This window comes from Peromyscus californicus, unplaced genomic scaffold, assembly GCF_007827085.1.
Source record: "Peromyscus californicus insignis strain IS unplaced genomic scaffold, ASM782708v3 Scaffold_18__1_contigs__length_77618521, whole genome shotgun sequence".
Classification (NCBI taxonomy): Eukaryota; Metazoa; Chordata; class Mammalia; order Rodentia; family Cricetidae; genus Peromyscus; species Peromyscus californicus.
The window spans coordinates 11,419,605-11,443,944 of NW_026294480.1; the positions used below are offsets into that span (position 1 = coordinate 11,419,605).

At 38.8% G+C, this 24,340-nt stretch overlaps 1 protein-coding gene across 11 annotated transcripts in view; it reads right to left on the minus strand.

Annotated features, from left to right (window-relative positions):
- Positions 1–24,340, minus strand: part of Dnah5 (dynein axonemal heavy chain 5) — a 289,003-nt gene that overhangs the window by 88,593 nt on the left and 176,070 nt on the right. For all 11 annotated transcript variants that reach the window (XM_052743036.1, XM_052743034.1, XM_052743032.1 and 8 more), the window contains 8 exons: positions 20,941–21,117; positions 20,183–20,384; positions 18,559–18,701; positions 17,711–17,845; positions 5,662–5,784; positions 4,952–5,165; positions 3,413–3,636; positions 666–864 (listed from right to left, as the gene is read on the minus strand). In XM_052743036.1, coding sequence (XP_052598996.1) covers positions 666–864; positions 3,413–3,636; positions 4,952–5,165; positions 5,662–5,784; positions 17,711–17,845; positions 18,559–18,701; positions 20,183–20,384; positions 20,941–21,117 — 1,417 coding nt within the window. The remainder of the gene's footprint in view (positions 1–665; positions 865–3,412; positions 3,637–4,951; positions 5,166–5,661; positions 5,785–17,710; positions 17,846–18,558; positions 18,702–20,182; positions 20,385–20,940; positions 21,118–24,340) is intronic.

The window sequence follows — 24,340 nt, forward strand, 5'->3', positions numbered from 1 at the left end:
CTCCTTGAGAGGCACAATCTATCTAGTCATTCTCCTCAGAGGATATGAGATACAGATGAGTAAAATGAACACAGAATAGATTCTAGTCATTTCTTCAAATGGCCTCACCAGACTTTCTATGTGCTTGACTTGATTTACAAAAAAAAAATGTGCCGCTTCTTTCCAACTGCAGAGGACGAAGTGGTGTCCTTTTGTAGTTGTTACTCGGAAACTTTTGATGGATCACACATTTTGTTACCACACAAATCAGAGACCCTGTAGCCATGCTCAACCATTTAGAAGACATAACTGCATTAGCCTAGAATGCCCAGTAAGTCAGTGATGTCTTTAGCTCCTCCAGCCTTCCAGCTGTTGGGATAACAGGCTTGTGCCCCGGCTCCCAGCTTATGAAGTCTAAAGCTTTATGTGTGGTGTGCAAGCACTGTACCTCATAACTGAGCTATAGCCCCAGTGCCAACAGCCCTTTATATATGAAAATTGAGCAAAAAAAAATCCATCTTCAGTTTCAGAAACAGTTTTTAAATTAATAATAATGTTCATTTAAAAACCAGTCAGTAATTCACCTTTAGGAACTGAAGCCCTGAAAATGTACAAATCTTCTATCATTAGCTCTCCCTTTGGGGACCACCTTTTGGGGAACTTCAAACTCTGCCCCAATTGTTTACCTGTAGCTTCTGGTGCATCCCTCAAGAAATCCACAAAATAAGCATCAACTCCACAATCCACCACCAGCGTTTTCTCTTCATCAAACTCCTCCTTGACCAAACTGACTAAAGCCTTATCAAACCAAGTCACATCACTAGACATGGTGAAGCGGTCAGCTATCACACGTTTACACTCATGCTTCCACAGCTTGAGCAGTTCCTGTTGAAGGCATAATTAAATGAGTCATTAATCCTGACTGGGCCACAGTTGAGATGAGATTTCAAGTGATATACCATAGAGCTTCATCTCTCTGGCTTATAGATCAGATACACCACTTTAAAAATACATACAATACATTTAAAATGCCCTTATTCCAATTTGTATCGATGTTATTCAAGTATAATAAGGAGAAATCAAATTTATTCTTTTGTGGTCTAAATTAAAAAGAAAATATCCCCACATAAAAAAACACTACAAATTTATCAGATTAATCAACAAACTAATTGACGATGTGTGAAAAGGTCTTCAATTGTTATTAAATCGGTTACAACATTTCCTTTCATGAGCCATTAATAGTGTAATGTACAGTGTATGAGCAACTCTTATATGTGTGCAATTGAGATCTACAAAGACATATTTAATTAGCACAAATAAGGAAAATTTGTTGCAAATATAAATCTGGCATATATGAAAAAATTCAGGGACCAAAATTCACTGGAGAAATTGATTAAACAACAGTCCTATTCTAGTCTAAGAAAAATAATATTTGCTGAAGCTCATTATTTGGTTTAAAATACTAATAGAAATTTCTTACCTTTCAAGTCAGGTTTTGTTACTAATGACAAAAAGCTATTTGCTTTCCAGAATATAAAAGTTTCTCTTAAGAGAAAGTTTACTATAGCATCAGTTGCTAAAAATGGTTTGTATTCACTTAAAATAAGTGACAAGAATGGCTAATGAAGAATAGTAGATGAGAATCACATTCCACAGTTCCATTAATTTATCAATAACACCGAGAGAGGAAAATGCAACTTGAGAGCAGGCCACATGGCTGAGAATGTAAAGGTGCTTCCCCTGCAAGCTTGATGTCTTCAGTTGACCGCTGGAAGCCATATCAAAGTGGAAAGAGAGAAGGTACTCCACAAAGTTGCCTTCTGACCTCCATATGGGTGCCATGGCATGCGTGTCTGTGTCCGTGTCCATGTCCGTGTGTGTGTGTGTGTGTGTGTGTGTTTGTGTGTGTGTGTGTCTGTCTGTCTGTCTGTGTCTGTCTGTGTCTCTGTGTTGTGTCTGTGTGTCTGTGTCTATGTCTGTGTGTCTGTGTGTGCACACGTCCATGCATGCACACACCTGCACACACACAATAATAGTACATTTTAATTTTTATAAATCAACTTGAAATATTCACTGCCGCTAAACTCCATGTCAGTTTTGTCAAAAGGATTATGAGCTTTCCCCAAGACTGTCTAGTTTTCAAAAGTTAGCCTGTGTGGCTGCCTGTTGGTGAGCATCTGGAGCAGAGATGAAGGGGTGTGACAGTGAGCACCGACATGCTTACCAACTATTTGTTAGATGTCTGCCCTCTGAGTGTTTCTGTAGCCAATACTCCTGAAGCAGTCACCGAACTATGTCCCCAGATCCAGAAAGGCCAGGAAAGTGGCACCTGTGACTTAGCCTAAGCACACAGGCATGCTCGGAGGGTAACAGACATATTGGGTTTTTAAGCTATTGTTCTAGCTTGAAGGAAATTCTTACAACACAGGAACTGTCATATTCACATACATCCACAAGTACTCATTTTGGTTTTTGTATTAAATGAATTTTCTACTCTGCTGCCTCTTTTTAATTGCAGCAGAATGAATAATTCTTTTACTTCATCTAGTTACAAGAAAAAATCACGGCTGATTAACAACAAAATGGTTTCTTTTCACTCTGACTGTTGATTTATAAATATAGTTACTTTTTTTTTAGGTTTAAAAAGTCAAGTTTAAAGTACCAGGACTATTATAGAATAAAGTCAATCACAATTGTGTCCATTATTTATTGAAGAAAAATAGCATATTATGAAAAAAACAAAAAACAATGGTTTCTTCTATTCTACCCTGTGGTTAATATTGACTATCAACTCAACAGGACCTGGGGTCACCTAGAACACAAGCCCATGCCCATGTTGAATCATCTAGAACCAGACAGCTGAGGTGGGAAGACCCGCCTTAACTATGGGTAGCATCACCCCATGGGCAGAGACTGATGCAAGAGGAGAAAGCGTGCTCAGTGTCAGCATTCATTGCTGTCTGCATCCTGACTGTGGCAGCCACATGACCAGCTGCCTCACCCTGCCATCATGACTTCCCCTCTGTGACAATCCATGCCTTCCGATTAAGAACCAGAATAAATCCTTTCTCTTTTAAATTGCTTTTATCAAAAAAAAACAAAAAACAAAAAACAAAAACAGAAACAAAAAAATTGCTTTTATCAGGGTATTTTATCACAAGACTACGAAAAGAAACTAATACATACGCCCTTAGATAATAATTCTGTTTAATGTTTCCCTAAATATAAATTGATTTAATTGAAAATTATAATTCAAATTTTCTAATTAATATTTAGGTTTTTTTTTAACAGTGTTAGCCAGACATGGATGAAGAAATTAACAGTATGCAAAAGGATCCAAATTTTTTTCAGACCTCACATAAAAATCAAATTTAAATATTTAGGATAAGAAAATAGCTATGTGAATTGTTTTTATGTCTTAAGTATCACTTACACTTGTGTCTTTGATGATCTCTGAAGTTACGTTCAGCATGCCCTGCCAGATCCTGGAAAGGTCTCGAAGGTTAAACACATAGTGGAATTTTGCAGGGGTAGGGAGCATCTTCACTTTGGTCATCTGCCACAGGCGGCGGGTCAGGGGCACCAGCTTCATCACAGCATCCCGCACGTCCTCTGAGAAGCCCCGCTGGGGACAGTAGTAGCCTACACCAATCACACCTGGAAATAGGAGGATCATCACATTCTGACTAATCACACGACTCAGTCCAGAAGCACAATACAGAATTTATACAAATGTGCTGGTGTATGTTAACAGGTGGCCAAGTAGTATAGACAATCACATCAATTAATGGTCTATTGATTTTTTCAAATACTTGAAAACCAGTCATAGGTTCAAGTAAGTCAGCATTCAAAATATCGGAGTGTTAATTTAAAAATACTGCTAAAGGGCTAGAGAAAAACAGCTCAAGGGCAGAGCATTAGCCTAATGTGCTCAAAGCTCTAGATTCTATCTCTAATAGAGTAAAAACAATAATTATTATTATTTTATATTATTATTGAAGAAAACAAATACCACTGAAAACACTAGATACACTAATTTTTTATTATTAAATAACAATAAATATATAAATTGACTTATAAAAAGATAAATGGTTTTCCTAAGTCCTCTATAGTCTCCTCTTCTGTTGTCCCATGCATTATAAAATTACTTTCCTTATGCATCACATTTTCCAGGCTCCAAAGAATAATTAAAAGTCATAGTAGTCATTCCTTCTCATCTACTTTACTTTCCCCAAGTTTAGATAATTCAAATGTCATTTGGTCTCCAAACCTTCCCACTGCTGTGACTGAAGGAGGAGCGCTGTCACACTCTCCTAGCCTGGGGTGATAAGATGACATTTTATCCTGCCAGAAATTAATTAGGGTAATCTTAATGAGTTTTATGTCAGTGGCACTTTCAGAAATTGTAAATTAATACCTAACGGAGAGTTGTTCACAACTTCACACTCTTTTTTTCTGCAAAGAGTAAGTCCAGAATAAGTAAAAAATACATTTTCATGGTTAAATTAAATATACTTGGCTATATATTGAGTTAGTAGCTCTTCAATTTAATTATCGCTGAAGTATTACATGTTTAACCCATCAGTAATTGATTGCAATTATGTTGACTACCCTGATGCCCAGATGGGGGACTCTTATGTTTTGTACACTGTCATTCCTGTGGCAAAACATTCATTATTTGTGTTAGTTAATCAGCCACATGTTCTTAACAAAGGAATATACAGGCTGCCCATGTGAAAACCAGCTTATGTACATGCCGTGTTTAACACCCTCCCTTGAGAAGCTAGCAACAGCTACTTAAATAATCAATAATAATGTTAACAAAGGAGACAACATAAACTGAGGTATCCACCTCCATAAATATCCAGAGTTAATCACTGTAGGGAAGAAACTAAAACAGTGATAAAGGCTGTTTTGCGCTGCCCTAGAGAATGTGTCCCTCTTTTCCCTTGCCCTCTAACAACCATTTTACCAAAGATTTTGTCCATGGAAGCATCTGAAGGCAAGGTGCAGTTGAATATGGAGAACTGCCTCTTCAATCGCTGTGGTATGTCATTGCGTCCACCCCCAGGATGGATCATGGCCGCCAAGAACTGGATGTCTACAATGCTAGTAAACTCGCCAGGCTTCTCTAGGTTATAGAATCCATTTTGTTCCATCAGCTGTCGGACAATCTCATTAGTAACCTAAGAAAAATAACGTCTAGAATTAAAATGCCATTTCTTGGACCAAGGAAAGGCTCAGTGGGGACAGTGCTTGATGCTCAAGCATGAAGACCTAAGTTCAGATTCCCCAGCACCCACGTAAAAGCCAGGTGTGGTCATGCACACCAATCACCTCCAAGCTGGGGTTGGGAGTAGAGACAAGCAAATTCCAGGGTCTCAGTGGTCAACCAGCAAAATGGTGAGGCCCAGGCTCAGAGATAACACCTGATAACAACCTCTGGCCTCATAAGTCCAGTTAAGAGGAGAGTGCATCTATACACCCACCACACACGCAGAGTGAGGAGAGGAAATGCAGACAGACAGACATGCTCCTAGTGTGTAATTCCTTAAGTTTTCTATAGAACAGAGTTTATTGAAACTCAGAAGTTGCATGCTGAACAAATAAAAAAATTTAGTCATCTAAAAATAAATAAGTCACAAATTAGCAAAATAAAAATATACAGTAGGCTCAATATACCTGATCACCCCATTCATTGATCACTGGCATATTCAAATCATCAATAAAGACAGCCATCTTCTTCCCCGCGGGAGGACCATATGTTGTGCCCATACGTTTATCCACATAGCTCTCTATTGTCCTCTGTTAAACAAGAACACCAAGAGAAACATCTGTGAAGTCTCCCCTAAGACATGATCAACTACTGCAAACAAACAGCAAACAAAACTCCAAACTTTCAAATGACAGGAGCTACTTACTTATAAAAGGCCAAAATGTCCTCCTTAATGTTGGCAAGCTAATTAGTACCTACATTATTTTGCATAGTATTTACCACCTTTAAAAATCTGGTTTCTGGAATTGAACTCAGAACCTCTGGAAGAGCAGCCAGTGCTCTTAACCTCTGGACTATCTCTCCAGCCAAAATCTGGTTTCAACCGGGCGGTGGTGGCACACGCCTTTAATCCCAGCACTCGGGAGGCAGAGCCAGGCGGATCTCTGTGAGTTCGAGGCCAGCCTGGGCTACAGAGTGAGTTCCAGGAAAAGGCGCAAAGCTACACAGAGAAACCCTGTCTCGAAAAACCAAAAAAAAAAAATGTTAAAAAAATAATGTTAAAAATCTGGTTTCATTTACCATTTTATTAAGTTCTAATCAATGTAAATTCTGAATAGATGATGTTCTTCCATCCATTTATGAGAATTTATTTTCATTTCCTTGTGCCTATATCAACGACTCCTACCCACAGTTCTGTAAAAGTTGTCACAATCAACTTTTATATTGTTAAACGGTGCTATTGTCTAACAGGCTTCTTAAGTCCATAGTCTGAGCTGCACAGCCTACCTTTAACTGCAAGTTGCTACAATGCCTGTTGGGTCCAGGAGCCTTATGTGACCCAGATGCCCTGCTGTGGGGCAGATGCAGCCACATGAGTCTTTCCCAAAACAGCATAGAGAACAAAGCCCACTGTCTCCTTACACTTCTACACTCCTCAATGATAGGAGAGGAGGCCATACTGTGCTGTACAAAACCAAACCAATATAAAGAACACTGAAACTCTTAAAGGAGCCTTTGAAGGTGTGGAGAGAGGGGACGAGAAAGATCTTGAACCCATTTTTTATTTATTCTTTGAGACTTTTGTACATTATATTTTTGTCATATTCTTTCCTAACCCCCAACTCCTTCCAGATCCCACTCTCTACACTCCCAGCTCACGTTCTTTGTCTTAAAAAGAATCTCAGACTCTTGGCAGTGGTAATGTACTTGTTTCCATGGCTGGTCACAGTGGCTTGGAAATAAACCATCAAAATGTGCTCCTTAGTTGGCCCTTAGGGACTGGGTCTTTGTCTTTATCTTAGGACTCTCCAGGAGACAAACTACAGCAATAATCATTTGTGCTTTTCAGTCTTAGCTTCTTTTGTACTGCTGTTAATAAATACCAACTGCACTTAAGTTAAAATAAATGCATAGACCAAGTAACTGGAATTTAGCATACCAGAACAAACAATAAATTCAAACTTTTCCAACTCTATAAACTCAGAGTTCTAGAGTCCTCAAGTTATTTCTACAACTGTAGGAGCTATTCATGACTGATTTTAAATCATGTTAGAAGCTGCATAAATGCAGGGAGAGTGAAAGTGCACTGAAATAAAAATGAATTCTCCTATCCAAAAATGTATTCTTACATCATATAAAGAGTAAACCAGTTAAAATTATTTTTATAACCAATATATAACTATAAAATGCACTAAAATAAGGAAACAGCTATATATTTGCCTCCAGAAATCTTCAAAGTAATTGCAAATGATAAGTTTCCATCATCATTTTAATAAGCAATAGGGAAAGATGTGAAAATGTTTTCATCATTTTCAATAGAAACACATGTAAATATATCACAACTCATTCAATTATAAAACAAATCTCCCATGAAATTATATAATAGAAAAGAGAATTACATCTTCCCCTGACATAAAAGCATACTGTTTAATGTACTAGGTTAAATTTAGCTCTACTTTTCAATGAATTTAAATGCATAAGCCAATTAATAACCTTCCAACAACCCCCCATGGCAAACCAGAACCTCCCAGACATCCCACGTCTATTAATGAGAACTCTTTGTCATGTGAAGATTTTTATGTCTTATGGGACCTTCCAAGAGCTAAAAATCCATAGGTGGGATAATTAGAATAATACAGAGTAAGACCCACATACCTGCACTTTCTCCCTCATCATTATGACCCTAATTTCTTTTAGATGGCAGGAAATGATGAATTCATTACATATCATAAAAACGGCTATGCTGATTAAAAAAAAAAACAGAAAGAGGGCAAAAATGGAACAGTTCATGAATGTGAAGCTGTGTAGTCAAATTTCTAAGAGTTCTTCCCCCTGTGTAATTTTCTAGTGAATTTCCAAGTTAGAAAAGCCTGATACTAAACTGGTATGAATAACTAACTGAAGGGCTGTGGAGGAAGCCCCAATGGTTAAGTGCTGGTCATGTAAGCATAAGGATCTGCGTATGGAGGCAAATGCTTATATCAGTGCTGAAGAGGGAGAGACAGGCAGGTGCATGGAGATTTCTGGATAGCCAGTCTTTCTTCTTTGGTGAACTACAGACCTGTGAGAACCCCCCTGAGGACCTACAACAAAGTTTGACTTCTAACCTCCACACATAGACCACACGCATGCACATATGACTTCACACATGTACATCTGCACGCACACGCAAACAAACACAAGCAAGTGAATAACTGCACTTCCCCACTTGGGTGCCCACAGCATCATAAAAATAAACATAGACATATATAAACTCCAAGTAGGTGCATTCTATTATTTACTTAGCATCTGTTCCCCACTCTAGAATGCAATGGTACAGGCATCTTATCTATATACTCCTCGTTGTATCATCAGTATCTAGAAAATTACATGAGACCATGCACATTTGATACATTGGTGAGGAAATGCAGGAGTCCCAGAACTGATTTGATATCTTTCAACAATATCCATTTAACTGACCGCAAATCTTACCCAGCCACAATGTAAATGAGTCCATGTGTTCTATTTCACTCCCTCTTCTGAGTCTTGGTGCTATCCAACCTCCCTATTGAATAGTTACTGCACCCGTCTCTGTCAGATATCTCTTAAAGCAGTCAGTCATCTCTTCCATCTTGCCCTCTGCTCTACATTCAGAAACATCTTCCGGAAGGGTGGTACAACCCTGCTCACTACTTCAAGGGATTACCATGAGTCACCTCCAAGGAGCTTCAAGATGCTAGCTGCCTACTCTAGAAACTCTTCTTCTGCCTCCGAACCAGTACTCAGATAATAATAAAAACACACACTACGAAATGGTGCTCATCCTATAGGCTAGTTTATAGTGTTTATGATGGGAACCTTGCTCACATACTCCTAGAGATATGACCCAAAACATCTCCCAGGATGGGCACTAGCCAACATGCCCAGTAATTTATATATATATATATATATATATATATATATATATATATATATATATATATATATATATATTAGATTAATGATCTTCCATAAATGTTACTGTCTTTGACCCAGCTATTGATTGTTAAAGAGCTTAAATCTCTGGCAGAAGACTGGATGCTTCTTTGATAATAAATGCAACAACTTTACTCTGAAATTGGAGGTTATAGTCACCATGGTTTCACCTTTTAATCAATCGACCCTAAACAAAATTCTGATTCCACTGTCTATTTATACTTCACAGACTTAGGAAACCAATATTACTGCCAGGCACAGAAGTGAGGATTGCTTTTTAATTTCATTTTTTATTTAAGAATTTTTTTTATTCATTTTACATACCAACCACAGTTCCCCTTCTCGTCCCTCCTCCCATTCCTCCCCAGCCTTCCCCCCCACCCACCCACCCACCCCCTATTCCCTCCTCTGAAAGGGTAAGGTCTCAAGTGAGGTTTTGTTTTGTTTTGTTTTGTTTATTTTGCAATACAATTCAGTTCTACATATCAGCCACGGATTCCCTTGTTCTCCCCCTCCCGCCCCCTCACCTTCCCCCCAACCCCCCCCCCCCATTCCCACCTCCTCCAGGGCAAAGCCTTCCCCACAGACTGAGATCAACCTGGTAGACTCAGTCCAGGTAGGTCCAGTCCCCTCCTCCCAGGCCAAGCCAAGCGATCCTGCATAGGCCCCAGGTTTCAAACAGCCAACTCATGCAATGAGCACAGGACCCGGTCCCACTGCCTGGATGCCTCCCAAACAGATCAGGCCAATCAACCGTCTTACCCACTCAGAGGGCCTGATCCAGTTGGTGACCCCTCAGCCATTGGTTCATAGTTCATGTGCTTCCATTCATTTGGCTATTTGTCCCTGTGCTTTATCCAACCTTGGTCTCAACAATTCTCGCTCATATAAACCCTCCTCATTCTCGCTAATTGGACTCCCAGAGATCCACCCGGGGCCTAGCCATGGATCTCTGCATCCAGATCCCTCAGTAGTTGGATGAGGTTTCTAGCATGACAATTAGGGTGTTTGGCCATCCCATCACCAGAGTAGGTCAGTTCAGGCTGTCTCTCGACCATTGCCAGCAGTCTGTTGTGGGAGTATCTTTGTGGATTTCTGTGGGTCTCTCTAGCACTTTGCTTCTTCCTATTCTCATGTGGTCTTCATTTACCATGGTCTCCTATTCCTTGTTCTCCCTCTCTGTTGTTGATCCAGCTGGGATCTCCCGCTCCCCCAAGCTCTCTTTCCCTCGACCCTCACCTTTCATTACCCCCACTCATGTCCAGGCTGTTCATGTAGATCTCATTCCATTTCTCTGTCATTGGGCGATCCCCGTATGAGCTAGGGGATCAAGTGAGTTTTAAACAGTTAAAAACTAAGTGGTTAAAAAACTAACTAGGCTTAGGAATGGAGTGAGGAAATTTCTCACCCTTCCGTCTGTGGTAAGAGACCTAAAACTCAGTGCAGTTCAGTTTTCTAAATGAACTTCTCAGTAGACAATTCAGTCTTCATAGCTCCAAATATCATTAAAACAGATGCAAACACCTCTCATACAGAAACGCAGTGTGGTCAGTTCTTCCATTACATTCATTTGTATAAGTTTTCCTAAAGTACTCACACCTTTATCCTCTGTGATTCACAGTCCTTTCATTACATTGTAAGTATATTTATCACACTAGCCATACTTGGCATTATAGATGTGTCTGTTTCTCTAGCCAGAAAAGGGAAAGAATCTGCAGGGGCTTTGTTAGATCAAAAGATTTTTTCATTGATAGTTCTGGGAATTGCCATTCATTCACACAGCTGTCCCTGTGAATGGAACATGACGTAAATCTGCATAATTTGCACAGTTTCATGTAACAGCTCTCGCAGGGTTTAGAGTCATAAAAAAGAAGGTTAAACGACTCCTTCTCTCACTTATTAGCTTTGTGGCTTCATCTATCTCTTAATGTTTCTGAGGCACAGCCCAGAATCAGTATAAACACATACGACGGAGTATTAAACATAAGTGATACATGAAAAAGGAGTTAAAAGTTTAAAGCCATTGTAAAAATATAAAGGTATTTTATTATTTCAATATGAATGGCATTCAAGAAGTTAAGTCATTTCTCATAAGTAGCACATACAATTAAACTGAAATATAAATCTACTTACATTATGTTTCCATCTATGTGTGATATGTATCTAAAAATTATAAAAATTGAGAGGTTTTGCTCTTTATTTAAAGATCTACAGCCTAAATAATAGAATCTTCCCACTCCATTGAAAACAGTCTTACATTAGCAAAGTTTAAAAGGCCAGTCAGGATTACACGGTGAGACCTGTCTTGAAAAAAAAAGGAAGGAAAGAAGATAGATGATAGACAGATAGATATACATACAATGTTCCATGGGGGATTTAAAACTTAAAATCTGATACTAGAACTGGCATGGGAATATAGATATTTATATCTAAAAGCTAAAGATAAAATCAGCACACTATTGATAATTCAGTTGTGAGTGTTAGGGCAGATAAAGAAAGCCCATGGAAAGTAGGCAGGATGGCAAAGGGAAAGGCACAGCGGAATAACAGGACCAGGCTTCTAGCTTACGGATCTCCACCAACCAATGAACAGTTAGTAGAAACAGTGAAACCAGACACATTAATGATGGTTAAGCATCTGTAGGGAGTCTCCTCTGGAAACTACTGCCGTGTTGTTCTGAGAAGCCAAAGGAATTCTCTATCACACAGAAGAGAGGACTGCAAGAAGCAAAGACCAGTCTGAAGGGGCTTGAAGGAGCCGGTTCCGTGCTCACCAAAGCAGCCCATGCTTTCCTGTTTTATAGATCAAGGTTTTTCTTAACATCGCCTATACAGTTTGTTCTGATGCCAGAAAAGATGTGAAATGTGGTGCCAGGCTTTATGAAACTCATTTTTTAAAGTTAATATTATGGATATAAGATAGTTGCTATATTCAAAAGATATTAAGACAATTTTGAAAGAGATCAAACTTTTTAGAATTTCTCTTTATTTTCTTTTCATATTTTTGGATTATTTAAATCGCAGAGATATGAATTGATAATTTTAAAAATAGAGAAAATAAAAATAAAACACTAAGCTTGGAGAAAAATAGGTCATTTGTCTTCTAAAAAAGTAATAAATTCTCTTGGTCAAAATGTAATTTGGGCTGAGTATAAATTTTTTTATCCAAACTAGACACTTCGGATAGCCTTAGGAGACATGATTAATTATTAATAAGAGACAGTGGATGTAAACCTGAGTGTCCCAAGCAAAGAGGAACACATACACCTCCCACTGATTCAAGATGCTAAAACAGCGGGAACCATCGTGAAGCAGCCCGGCAGCAGCAGTGTTCTTAGTCTGACTGCGCAGCATCATGGTAGCAGACAGGCGGTGGGCAGCAGTGCTTTCTCATCTACAATTTCAATTTGCTTGAGATCCATCTAAGTGGAAGACGAAGAGACAAATGCCCTCTGATCTATTGGCTCTGTTTAGTGACACTGACTGGAAATTATAGGGAGAAAGTTAATTACAGGAGTTTGGCTAATTGAAAGCTTTCTTAAACTAATGAGTCCAGCTTGATAGACAGTGTTGATGGTAAGCAGTCAAGCAAGCCTGGTCAGGAAGCAGAGTAGGCGATGCTGTGGTGTTTCTGGGCAGGAGAAGAAACAGTGATGTAATGAAGTAACAGAGACAGGAGGAGGTTTCCTGTCCTTGAACATTGAGAACATACACATCCCAGCAGATGCCTGCCAGACCCCTATATCCTTCTCTAACAGTGATTTCCAGTCATTCTAAAAGCCAAAGATGTACTGTGTTCTCAAGAACAGTGACTAGGTAGATAATTACTCTATGTAATAAAAAGAAAAATCACACTTAGATTTTTTTAAATGTTCATTCTCAAATAAGGCTATAATTATAACCTTTAAGGAAAATTGTCCTTCTAAAGTAAAACTAATTAAAATTATTTAAATATGATGCAGTATTGTAACATATGTGTATGATAGTAGTATATGTGTGTGTATGTAGAGATATAAATGTATAGCTATATGTCCATTACTAGTCTAGTATAATTTAATGTTCCATTCCACACCCATACAATAATAATAATAATAATAACAATAATAATAATGATAATACAAAACACCACCACTGAGTATCTACAATTTGGAGGTGGCATTTTATCTAGACTTCCATGCCAAGATACTGTATAGATGTCATTTATTTGCAGAGGGCTAGCCAGTATTGGAAATTTCATCTCCAGCAGAGGAGTATAATGAAGTTGACAGTCTTATTCAGAAATTCAATCAATAGTCTTAGTGTATTGGTGCTCTGATGCCAACAATTAAATTAAGCAATAAGAAGTCATGAATTATCCATGCCCTCAATAATTCTCATTGAGCTGATATTTTGATTTCAATAAGCAAAGAACAGCAAAGTTCATCAGAAGTAAAGCTTTATGAGCTTGCTTTTCCATAAATATTTGCCTTCCAATTACAATTTTTGATGAGTATCTTTTTCAAATTTTATTAATGTTCTAATAAAAACATTAAAATTTTCAGATAATTGGGGTATAGACTAACATTAAGAATTCCTTCCCCCAAATTCCCTTCCTAGACACCATAAGGCTATCAAACAAAAAGCCGAGTGACAGATGCAAGTTACCTCTTTCAAGTTATTGGTCAGTGGGGTCTCATAAACCACCAAACACTACAGGCTAATGACACTGATATGGATTACCCTCCAGACCATGATGGAATATCTGATTGCTGGAGACACAACATATTTGAGTTACATGACATGAAGAAATCAAGCCAGTACCAACCTGGCAGCTTCATCCTTACTGATTAGCTTTTATAGCACTGGAAGGTGCTGTGCATGCTACTATAAGAAAAAGTGATCGATGGTCTTACCCAGGGGTGAATCTTGTAAGCTACAATAATGACTGGCTTGGCAATACATACGCTAGTGACAGAAATATTATGGAAGTAACCAAACAGTTTCTGATTGAATTTAAGCCCTGCTTCACAAGACATAACTCATTCCTGGTAGTATTAACTTACCCAGGAATCTATAGCAGACTGAGTCGTAGGTCCTGGGGGAGAACCTCACACTAATATTCTGCTAAATGGACATAGAATTAAACTGAGTCCTAAATACTTATCTCTAAACCTGTAGATAAGTGCAGTTTTCAGTGCTTATCAAAGAAGCTTCTCTTGTAGTATATAGTAATTAACAAAGATATTTATAATTAATTGCAGTATAATTAATACTGCAACTCATCAGTGTGCAGAAAAGAAACTGTGGTGTGCTCAGCTCGCTCTCTCTCTCTCTCTCTCTCTCTCTCTCTCTCTCTCTCTCTCTCTCTCTCTCTCACACACACACACACACACACACACACACACACAGAGAGAGAGAGAGAGAGAGAGAGAGAGAGAGAGAGAGAGAGAGAGAGAGAGAGAGAGAGAGAGGAGATGAACAAGCAGAAATCATATTGGAAGAAGGGGGAGAGGTAGCTGAAGACTACTACAAATCAGTTTACTTCCATACACAGCAGGGCCATTACCCATGTGACCTCAAAGTCCAGTAACTGTATGCACAAGGCCTGAATTTGCCAGGCAAAAATCCCAGCATGGATGAGAGGGGCACTCACCAAGTACTGCCTCTAACAGAAAAGCTATTAGCAATTGATGGCTACTGAGGGAATGTGTGTTAGTTTGCTTCAGGCATGTGACCCCTGATCAGGCATGTGACCCCCTGATCAGGGATGTGGCCTCCTGATAGGCTGCCTGTACACACGGCCCTGTGCACATGAGGGCAGCACTAAGTGAGTCAGTTGGCTTAAAACAATCATCGGGGGTTGGGAGGAAACCTAGTAGAGGGAAGACTTGGAGGGAAGGAGTAAGGATGAATTTGATCTAGGTACAATATATACACACATGACATTCTCAAACAATTTTTAAAACTATATTTATTTTTATTTTATGTGTGTTTGCCTGCATGCATGCATGTCACCTTATGCATTCATGGGGCCCATGAAAGCCAAATAGTGTCAGATCCCCTGGAACTGGAGCCACAGTCTGTTCTTAGCTGCCATGTGGTTGCTGGAAACCGAACTCTGGTTCTCTGCAAGACCAGAGAGTGTTTTAACCATCTCCCTAGTCCCTCACACAATTCGTTAAGTGTGGTGGGTGATTAAAAAAATAATTTCTTTCTTGGTTTCCCAGAATGGTAATACATACCTTTAATACTTGCACTTGGGAGTTAGAGGCAAGAGGATCTGGAGTTCAAGACTCACCCAGAATACTTATTAAGTTCTATGCCATATATCTGTAATATATAAAACCTGTCCACGTATCTACATTTTTTCTAACAAATGGAAATGTGGATGAAAAAGAAGAGTAGAGAGAATATGCTCAATGTGCAATATGTACTCATATGAAAATACTCTTATGTGACATAATATATTATACAATGAACATATACAATGATCTTGGTGATAATTAACAGTCGTCTAAATGAATTTAAGCCCTGTTTAACAAGAGAGAAGCTATGCCTGGTCCTGGAAACCTAGCCATGGATCTTAGAGAATAACCTGATACTGCCATGTTTTCAGACTGGCATAATTCCTAACTGCATTCTAAACTTATTCTTATATCCACAGATAAATCTCATCCATCACCAAAGAAGTTTTTCTTTGCAATATAAAGAAAATTTATCAAAATGCAGAAAATAACTGATCATTTAAAAACAATAAGGGGGCTGGAGAGAGATGGCTCAAGGGTTAAGGGTACACACTGCCTTTGCCAAGGACCCGAGTTTGATTCCCAGCACCCATGTCAAGTGTTTCACAACTGCTCACGACTCCAACTCAATGGTAGCTGATGCTTGACCTCCACGGTCACTGCATTTATGTGCACATGCACACATACACACACACACACACACACACACACACACACACACACACACACACACCGTATGAGTGCACAGATATGCATGCATAATTTAAATAGCAATAATAATAATTGACTGTTGCTGTGCATAAAAGACACTGAGGAAATTTTTCCTCTCTAGTTGCAATAGTTTTATACAGTTTTTGTACCAGCATAAGCGGAAGAGTCAGCCATTGCTAACTCAGTCAGTCTTTGAAGCTTCACTGACTAAAGCAGTGCAAATCTAAGTTTTTTGTCTTGTCATCATATGACGCAAGGATATATGACATGGCAAGTTTCATCTGCTAAGATTCTAGGATTTTATGCACTGCTACAGTGTATCATGGGAGTTGTGTCAGGAAGTTACACCAGTGAAGGACAAGACAAACTGGCAATATAGGAAATAGTTTGGTAAAAAGCATAAAATCTAGTGGCAACATATACTGGTGCAGCCCCTATGGAAATCAGCATGGAGGCTCCTTGAAATATTTAAGGTAGAACTTTCATGTGGTCCAGATATAACCAGCTCTAAGTATCTACCCAAAAGAATCAAAGCCATTTGTGAGTGTATCCTTCTGAGTCTGGCTTATCTCACTTAACATAATGCACTCCGGTCTGTCCTTTCCCATTCTTCTATAGGGTGGAATAAAACTCCACTGCACACATATGCCACACTCTATGCATTCATCTGCTAACAGCTACCTCAGCTGATTCTGTAACTTGGTTTATAGAAATTGTGCATCGATGAATATAGCAAGTGGCATATAATCCACTCTCTCTGATTCTCTACAGTGTGTACCCAGAACCAGCACAGCTGGATCATATGGAAATTCAACTTTTAATGTTTTGAGACACCTCCATGCTGATTTGCATAGTGGCAGCCCTCATTTATATTCCCATGAACAGAATATAAAGGTTCCCCCACTGGCCCTGCATCCTCACAAATATTTGTTTTCTTTTGTTTTCTCAGTAATAGCCAGTTAGATGAGAGTAAAAATCAGTTCAGTGTGGTTTTATTTGCATTTTGCTAATTCCTAAATATTTTGAACATTTTTCTTCATGTTTGTGCAGGTCATTCACATTTCTTTATTTGAGAAGCATCTGTTCATGTCATTTTCCCGTTTTGTGACTGGATTATTTGGGGGGTTTTGTTGATTAGTGTGAGTTTTTTGCATTCTTAAATATTTCCCCATGAGATGAATAGGTGGCAGAGATTTTCTTGCATAGATTTTTATATGCCTTTCCACTCTATAATTTCCTGCACAGATATTCAATTTTATGAAATCCTACTAGTAATTCTTATTAGTGAGCTATTAGTGTCCTACTCAGTGATTGTCTCTATCTCAGGTTTAAAATTTTTTTCTTCACTTTCCTACATTTCTACACAAATGTTTTAAACACCACTGAGGCCTGTAGCACCTTATTCACCTATTTTTTTTGTTTAAGAGTTTCTTATTTCTCCACAATTTAAGATTATATAATATAACCTAACCAGAAAGAGAATTTACTACATTTGAATGATAGAAGACATTATTCGTATGATGTCATGGCTACAGAAGGTCTGACAAGGTTCCACAGACACTGAAAACACCTTGAGCCTCCAAAACTGGCACAAACCTAAACTTGTGGGAAACATCAAAGGCAGTACCTGAAACATCAGTGGGGTGGTTGCCGAAGAAAAGTTCAGATTCTTGACCATGTGACTTTCAGGGTCATATTTTGACACAAATCCTTTGATTATGACTGTTTTGGCTGTTCCTTGCTCACCAATTAACAGCACAGCCTAAAATAAAGGAGTTCAGAGGGAAAGAAATAAAACAAACAGCATGGATTGAACTGTGTCCCTCCCGCCCACCAACTCCTAAACTAAAGCAGGGATGGGCTGTATCTCCCAATGTGACTAGAGAAAGGGACCCTACAGAGGTGGCTGCCCAGATGAGGCTGTTAGGGTGCTTGGTCCTGCCTATTGATGGCCTTATAGAAGCAAAGGATCTAGATACACAAAGAAACCACCAGAGAAGCATGCTCACAGAAAAGGGACATGGGAACACACAGGGAGGAGGTACTTACTGTCTATCAATCAAGGTGAAAGGCCTGTGGAAAAACCAACCTCACAGTACCTTCATCTGGGGCTTTCAGCCTCCAGCACTGAGGAAAGAAACTGCCACAGTTTAACCACCCAAGCTTTGGTATTTTGTTAAGACAGCCGTAGCAAACTAAGTCAGTAACCAAAAGGGAAGGAGCTGTCTTAGCAAAAATAAGTCAAAATTCCGCTTTCTTCAACTAATACGTGAGGAATGGTAAATTAGGAATTAGACTCATATGACACATTAGTGTGTCATTGTGAAATAACAAAAGGAGTTCACTCATTTGGGTATTGTTTTCACTTATTCTAAACAGAAACAGAAAGTAGTGTAAAATAAATGCCAGGTACTTTTATATTTTTATACGACCTTTTAAATTACACTATTTTTAATAGTAGTTAAAAAGTCATACCTTGCCTTGTTTGGCAATGGTTTTAATTAGGAAGTCAGTCCTCACATTGTCTACATTTGGCACCAAAATAGAACCGTATTCTGGGGTGGTATCAGGTGGATACACATATTCCGGGGTACACATGCTCCAATGCCTCCAGGAACCTGAGAAGAATAGGAAGTATTCACACCTTCCAGTTAATAGTGTTTGTCCCTGTAATGATCAGGCACCTTCAAAATGTCACAAAGATATCTTCAAACACTCTCCATAAAACAAAGACCATTAAGGGAATGCAGATATAGCCCAACTGATAGAGTGATTGTCGAGCATGTATGATATCCTGGTTAAACCCCGAGCTCTGATTAAAACAGGGTCTTCTACTTTTCTTTCTTTGCTATGATAAAATTCTGACCAAAAACAACTTAGAGAGGAAAGAATGTATTTCATTTTATACTTCCAGGTCACAGTCCACCACTGAGGGAAGTCAAGACAGGAACTCAATGTAGGAGCATGAAGTGGAAACCGTGTAGGAATACTGCTTCCTGGCTCACTCGCTGTCTTGATTTCTGGCTAATGTTGAGCCAACTTTGTTATACAGCTCAGAATCACCTGTCTAGAGATGGTGTCTCCTACAGTGGGCTGGGCCCTTCTGCATCATTTAATAATCAAGGCAATCCCCCATAGACATGTACACAAAGTAATATGATCTAGGGAATTTTTAAGGTGCTTCTTTCCTCTCAGATGATTCTGGGCTGTACCAAGTTGAAAACTACAGCTAACTGAGACACCAGGTACAGCGGCATGTATTTGTAATATCAGTACTTGAGACATGGAAGCAGAAAAATCAGAAGCTGATGGCTATCTGCAAGAACATAGCAAGTCAGAAGCCTGTCTGTCTGAGTTATGTAAGACCATGTTCCCAAGAAATATTCAGTAAAGTTAGCTCTAATGTTAGTTGGCTTGATCAAAACTTGCCAAGGAACTACTCCAAATAGAGTCCTCTATTTGGGCAAACTCAGCAATGTTTTAGAACTGTTTTCTCGGTATGTAGCTTTTCAACACTACAGCATACATAAAGATACAGAAGAGAGTGACAGAAGCAATGTACCTGAAGCCATTAACCACTTTTAAACATCAAACCTCACAAGCTTTTCACTTGGGGAAAGATCCTAGATGGCATGTGTATGAATACACATAAAAATATAAAGTTGCTTCTGTGTATTATCACATATATATGTGTGTATACATTATGTATGTTTATGCACATATTAGTTATTTCAAAGTATATATTGATACATATAGAATATACAGATAAGTCAATAGACATCTGTAGATATAGACACCTATATTTGAATATCATTTTTTTACACCAATTGTTGGTTCCATTGAATGCCTGTTATGTATCTAAATAGGAAACTGATTCAATTCGCCTAAGTCACTAAAGGTCCAGCCTGCCCATGCAAATGGAACTTGTACCTGGAACCTAAAGTAAAGCTTGGGGAAATAAACAATTACTATCTTTCTCTGTACATTAAAATTCCTATTTCAGTTTTATCATCAAGAGTTTCAGTTCTCACTTTAATAACACAAAAGTATGGTGGATCGAACAATCTTTGCTTGTATCCTGAATGCAGGACATGCTCACCATCCGGTGCAACGTAGTAGTCGAACATGGTGTCCTCAGGATCCGTTGGCTGCGGTAGGGGCAGCGTGGGTACCTCTCGAGAACGTAGCCAGAGTTCCATCCTCCTTCGACCTTCCAACTCCAGGACGGCGCCCACACTCCACATCATGGCAAAGACAAACAGCCTCCCCAGGTGCTCTGAGCTCACCTCCCCAGCCTGCTCCTGAGGATGTACAAAGCGTTCTCTTTTAATTACTCGGTTCTCAGTCTCCATCTAAATCTTTGCTCAATGAAAACAATAAACCTAGGAAAGAGGTATAAGCTATGCCCAAGAGAATAAAAGACTGGATACAACTGGGGAGCAGATGAGAAACCGAGTTCCACGGATACTAACTGGTTTATAAAATAAATGAAAGCAAGCATGATGGCACCGTGGGTAAAGGCACGTAACACCAGTCCTGATAGCCTGAATTTGATTTCCCAGACCCATATGGTAGAGTGAGACAACCAACAACCCTGACACACACAAAATAAATAAATATAAATATAGTAGAGATGTTTTTAAACAAAAAGAATGACATTTGTTATCTTGTTATGATAGCCAGCAACAAAATTCAAATCAACAGTTTGCTTTGTTCAAAAAAAGCTATGGAAAAAAAAAATGGCGTGTCTGAAACCTCTCCCAACCCACACCACACGCTCACCAACCCTAACCAAATCTGGTTTCCATTGCTGTGTTCTCTGCACAGTGTGCTCAGGAGGAAGGTACAATGCCTTACCTTTGGAGGGATCAGTCCTTGCAACACGTGGGTGCTCTGTGTGATCACAAAGGCTTCTAGTACCTCCATCTTGTACTCCAGGTTCTGAATGCCGAAACGATACAGGTCCGGGAAAGTCTCTGCATACAGCTGTCTCAGGATTTCAGCCTCTTGAGGAGATCGTCTCTTGAGAAAACCCTGTGGGTTCACACATCTGTGCATTGGTGAAACCAGGAAAATGACCATTGGGAGGATAGACATTTTTACGGCATGATTAAATTAATTAACATTAATTAACAATTAATGATTATGCAAAGAGTTGTGCTTAAGATGCACCAAGCCTATCTATAAATTTTTTCATACAATAATTCACTTAAATATTCCAAACAACTCTCTGAGATAGGAACTATTATGAGCCCCCTGACACTTCAAGCTCCAGTAATCCACCCAGTATCCCACAACCAGTATGTAGCAAGGCCAGAATTAGCACTCAATGAGTCTGTCTGCAGCATTCACATGAGCAGCTCCAATGCCACGTGTGCAGAAACAGCCCTCAACTAAAAGTTAGTTAAAATGTACTTCAAGGAAATGGGGAGGTGGTCAGAGGGAGTCGCTACGATGACCAACAGCAACGAAAGACGAGCCAAGGAACTCCACTCTCAGGCTTTAAAAATCAAGAAACAAAAATTTAATCCCAATGGTTATTTCCATTCATTTCTTCTAACTTAGTAAGTGATGTGCAGAAAATACCAAAGGTATTCAGAACATGGGAAAATTTTGTCATTTAGTATTAAACAAAGGAGTCTGTCATTCAGAGAGAAGTTCTGCTTAAAACTTTTCTCTTCAGGGCTGGGAGTGCAACCAGGGCACTCCATCACTGACCTACTGTTTCAGGTTTTCTTCCGGTAAATTCTCATGGGGTCAAGAAATGAATGGACCCTTCAATTCAACATCCCAGGAAATAATTAGGGACTCAAAACAGAAGCAGCAAAATCTTAACTCTAAGTTAGTCATTAATTTGTGAACTTACCATGATTCCACATTAAAAAAAAAAAAAAAAAAAAAAAAAAAAAAACATGACACAGAATTTTTTTGAGTTAAGGGGACTAGAAAATGACTTGTCTCCCTGCAGTAACAACATTCTACCACCACAGTCTTTCACAGGCCTGACTCCTTTTAAGGCCACAGCTCCCTGCTCTAATGTTTTCAGTCTGGTTCTTGGTAAATCCTGCTTCTTCCTGATCATGTCCAAGAGGATACTGCAATAATTTTTTAATTATTGCTTTTTATTTTTGAGATTATAACATAACTATCTCATTTCCCTCTTCCCTTTCCTCCCTCCAAACTCTCCCATCTACCCCTCCTTGCTTTTTCAAATTCATGATCTCTTTTTTTCATTAATTATTGCTACATGCATGTATGTATATACATATATACTCATATATATGTATGTATATGCATATGTACTGTTTATGTATACAGTACATAAACACAACCTGCTCAGTCTGTAGAATGTTACTTGTATGCATGTTTTCAGAGATGACCATTTGGCATTGGACAACCAGTTGGTGTGCTCTTCTACTGGTGGCCATGTCAGAGGAGCTGCAGACAGCAATGGAGCTTATGAGATACAACTCAAGTGATAACAAGCCCACTCTCGGTGCATCCTGGAGAGGCAAATCCCTGGAGGATTGTTTCCAGAATGCCCCTTGCTTCTGCTGCTGCCCTGATCCTGCTGTATCTGGCATGGCGTGATTACTGTTTGATGGGATCCCACCGTGTCTAGTATGGTGTGACTGTTTCTTGGGAATATCCCACTCCTCACTGGGCAATTTGCTTGTAGATCATAATGAAGATGATTTTTATAAAAGCAACGATGATTTATGATTTAACTGGACTTTCTGTGTTAGCCTAAAAGATACAGGTGGTTAGGACACCTGTTAGTGTGTGAAGATGATTAGGGACAGGATTTAGGTTATTCTGCCAATTGTTCCAATAAGAGATACAAAAAAGGCAAATATAGGCTAAAAGTTAATTTCCCCTTTGCTAGATGTGAGACTTGCAGAAGATGAAAAATAAGAACAAGGAAGTTTCATGCATTATAGACCCGTGAACTCTACTTGTAGGAAAAACAGACCAGTGATCAAAGAAAGCAATTATGTCCCTGCACCCAAGGTTAGCTAGCTCTGAGTTCTTTGGTCATGTAACTTACAGAATTAATCACAGGCCCAGGTATGCACCTTGAAAAAACAAAGTTGTGAAAGGAAATTAAATGACCCTATTGTGCGTAAAGAAAAATAGGTGGGGAACTGACCACTCATTTAAAGTTTCTCTAGAGGAGAATTAAGAATAGAAATCGGCTCCACTGAATCCACAAACAGCTGCCTACCAGTACAAAGGAACTGGCTGAAATAGACTTGGCTGGCTTGGACCTGCCTAGGCTCAGTGTGCCGGGCTCTGCTGACTCCCCATGGGAGATCTTGATTTGGGGGATGTGGGAATGTGGGGTGGCTTGGGAGGGAGAGCTGGGGGTGGCAGGAGATGGGATCTGTGGGTGGTATGTAGAGTGAGTAGAAAATTTCTTAATAAAGAAAAATGAAAAAAAAGAAAAGAAAAAAGCTTTGTTAATCAATAATAAAAGAATCATTGCATATTGGTGAGACTTTATGGGTGTATTTTCACAGCAAGCTCCTGATCCTTTGAGGACACTGCACTATTTAAAAGCATGTGAAGAGGTGATTCTGTGTAGTATTTCTGTAAAAATCCAGGTAAGATATAATAGAAGTATGTTTTATAAGGCACAAGCTAAATAGTTGTTACTTAATAAATTAATGTAATTTTCAAATAAACTTATAAAATTTAAATATTTGGGGGGATGTGTAATTACAATTCACTCACATTCCATTGTGTCTGTGATCACCAAGCATAGATATATGAAAAAATATTTACTGTGATAATTTAAGCACAAGGAGCCCTTGGTCCTCTCCCTAGAGATTGTAACTTGGTAGGATTCAGATCTGACACAATTGCCTGTATTTTCTAAATTATCACTGATGAGTACTTTTGAACATCTAAGAGCACCTGTACTTCATTTTTAATGGATATAAAAGCTAATTATGCAGTATGAAGTCCTTAAAAGTGATTTTAGAGTCATATTCAAGAATGTCCGTATCATTTTACTATGAAACATGTTCTTTTCTATTTCTATCTATATGTTATGAAGTCTAAATCCTTTTGTATATATGCCTATATAGATAGGAGTATAAAAATATAATGGAAATATAGAATAATAGCTACCTGATTTAAACTAGGAAGTTTTAAAATAAAATTATTTTCAAAATATAAAAGCAAATGAAAATTAAAAATCTAGACAACTATGTCATAAAAGTCACATGGGTTCTCCAGTAGCATTTACTTTTAT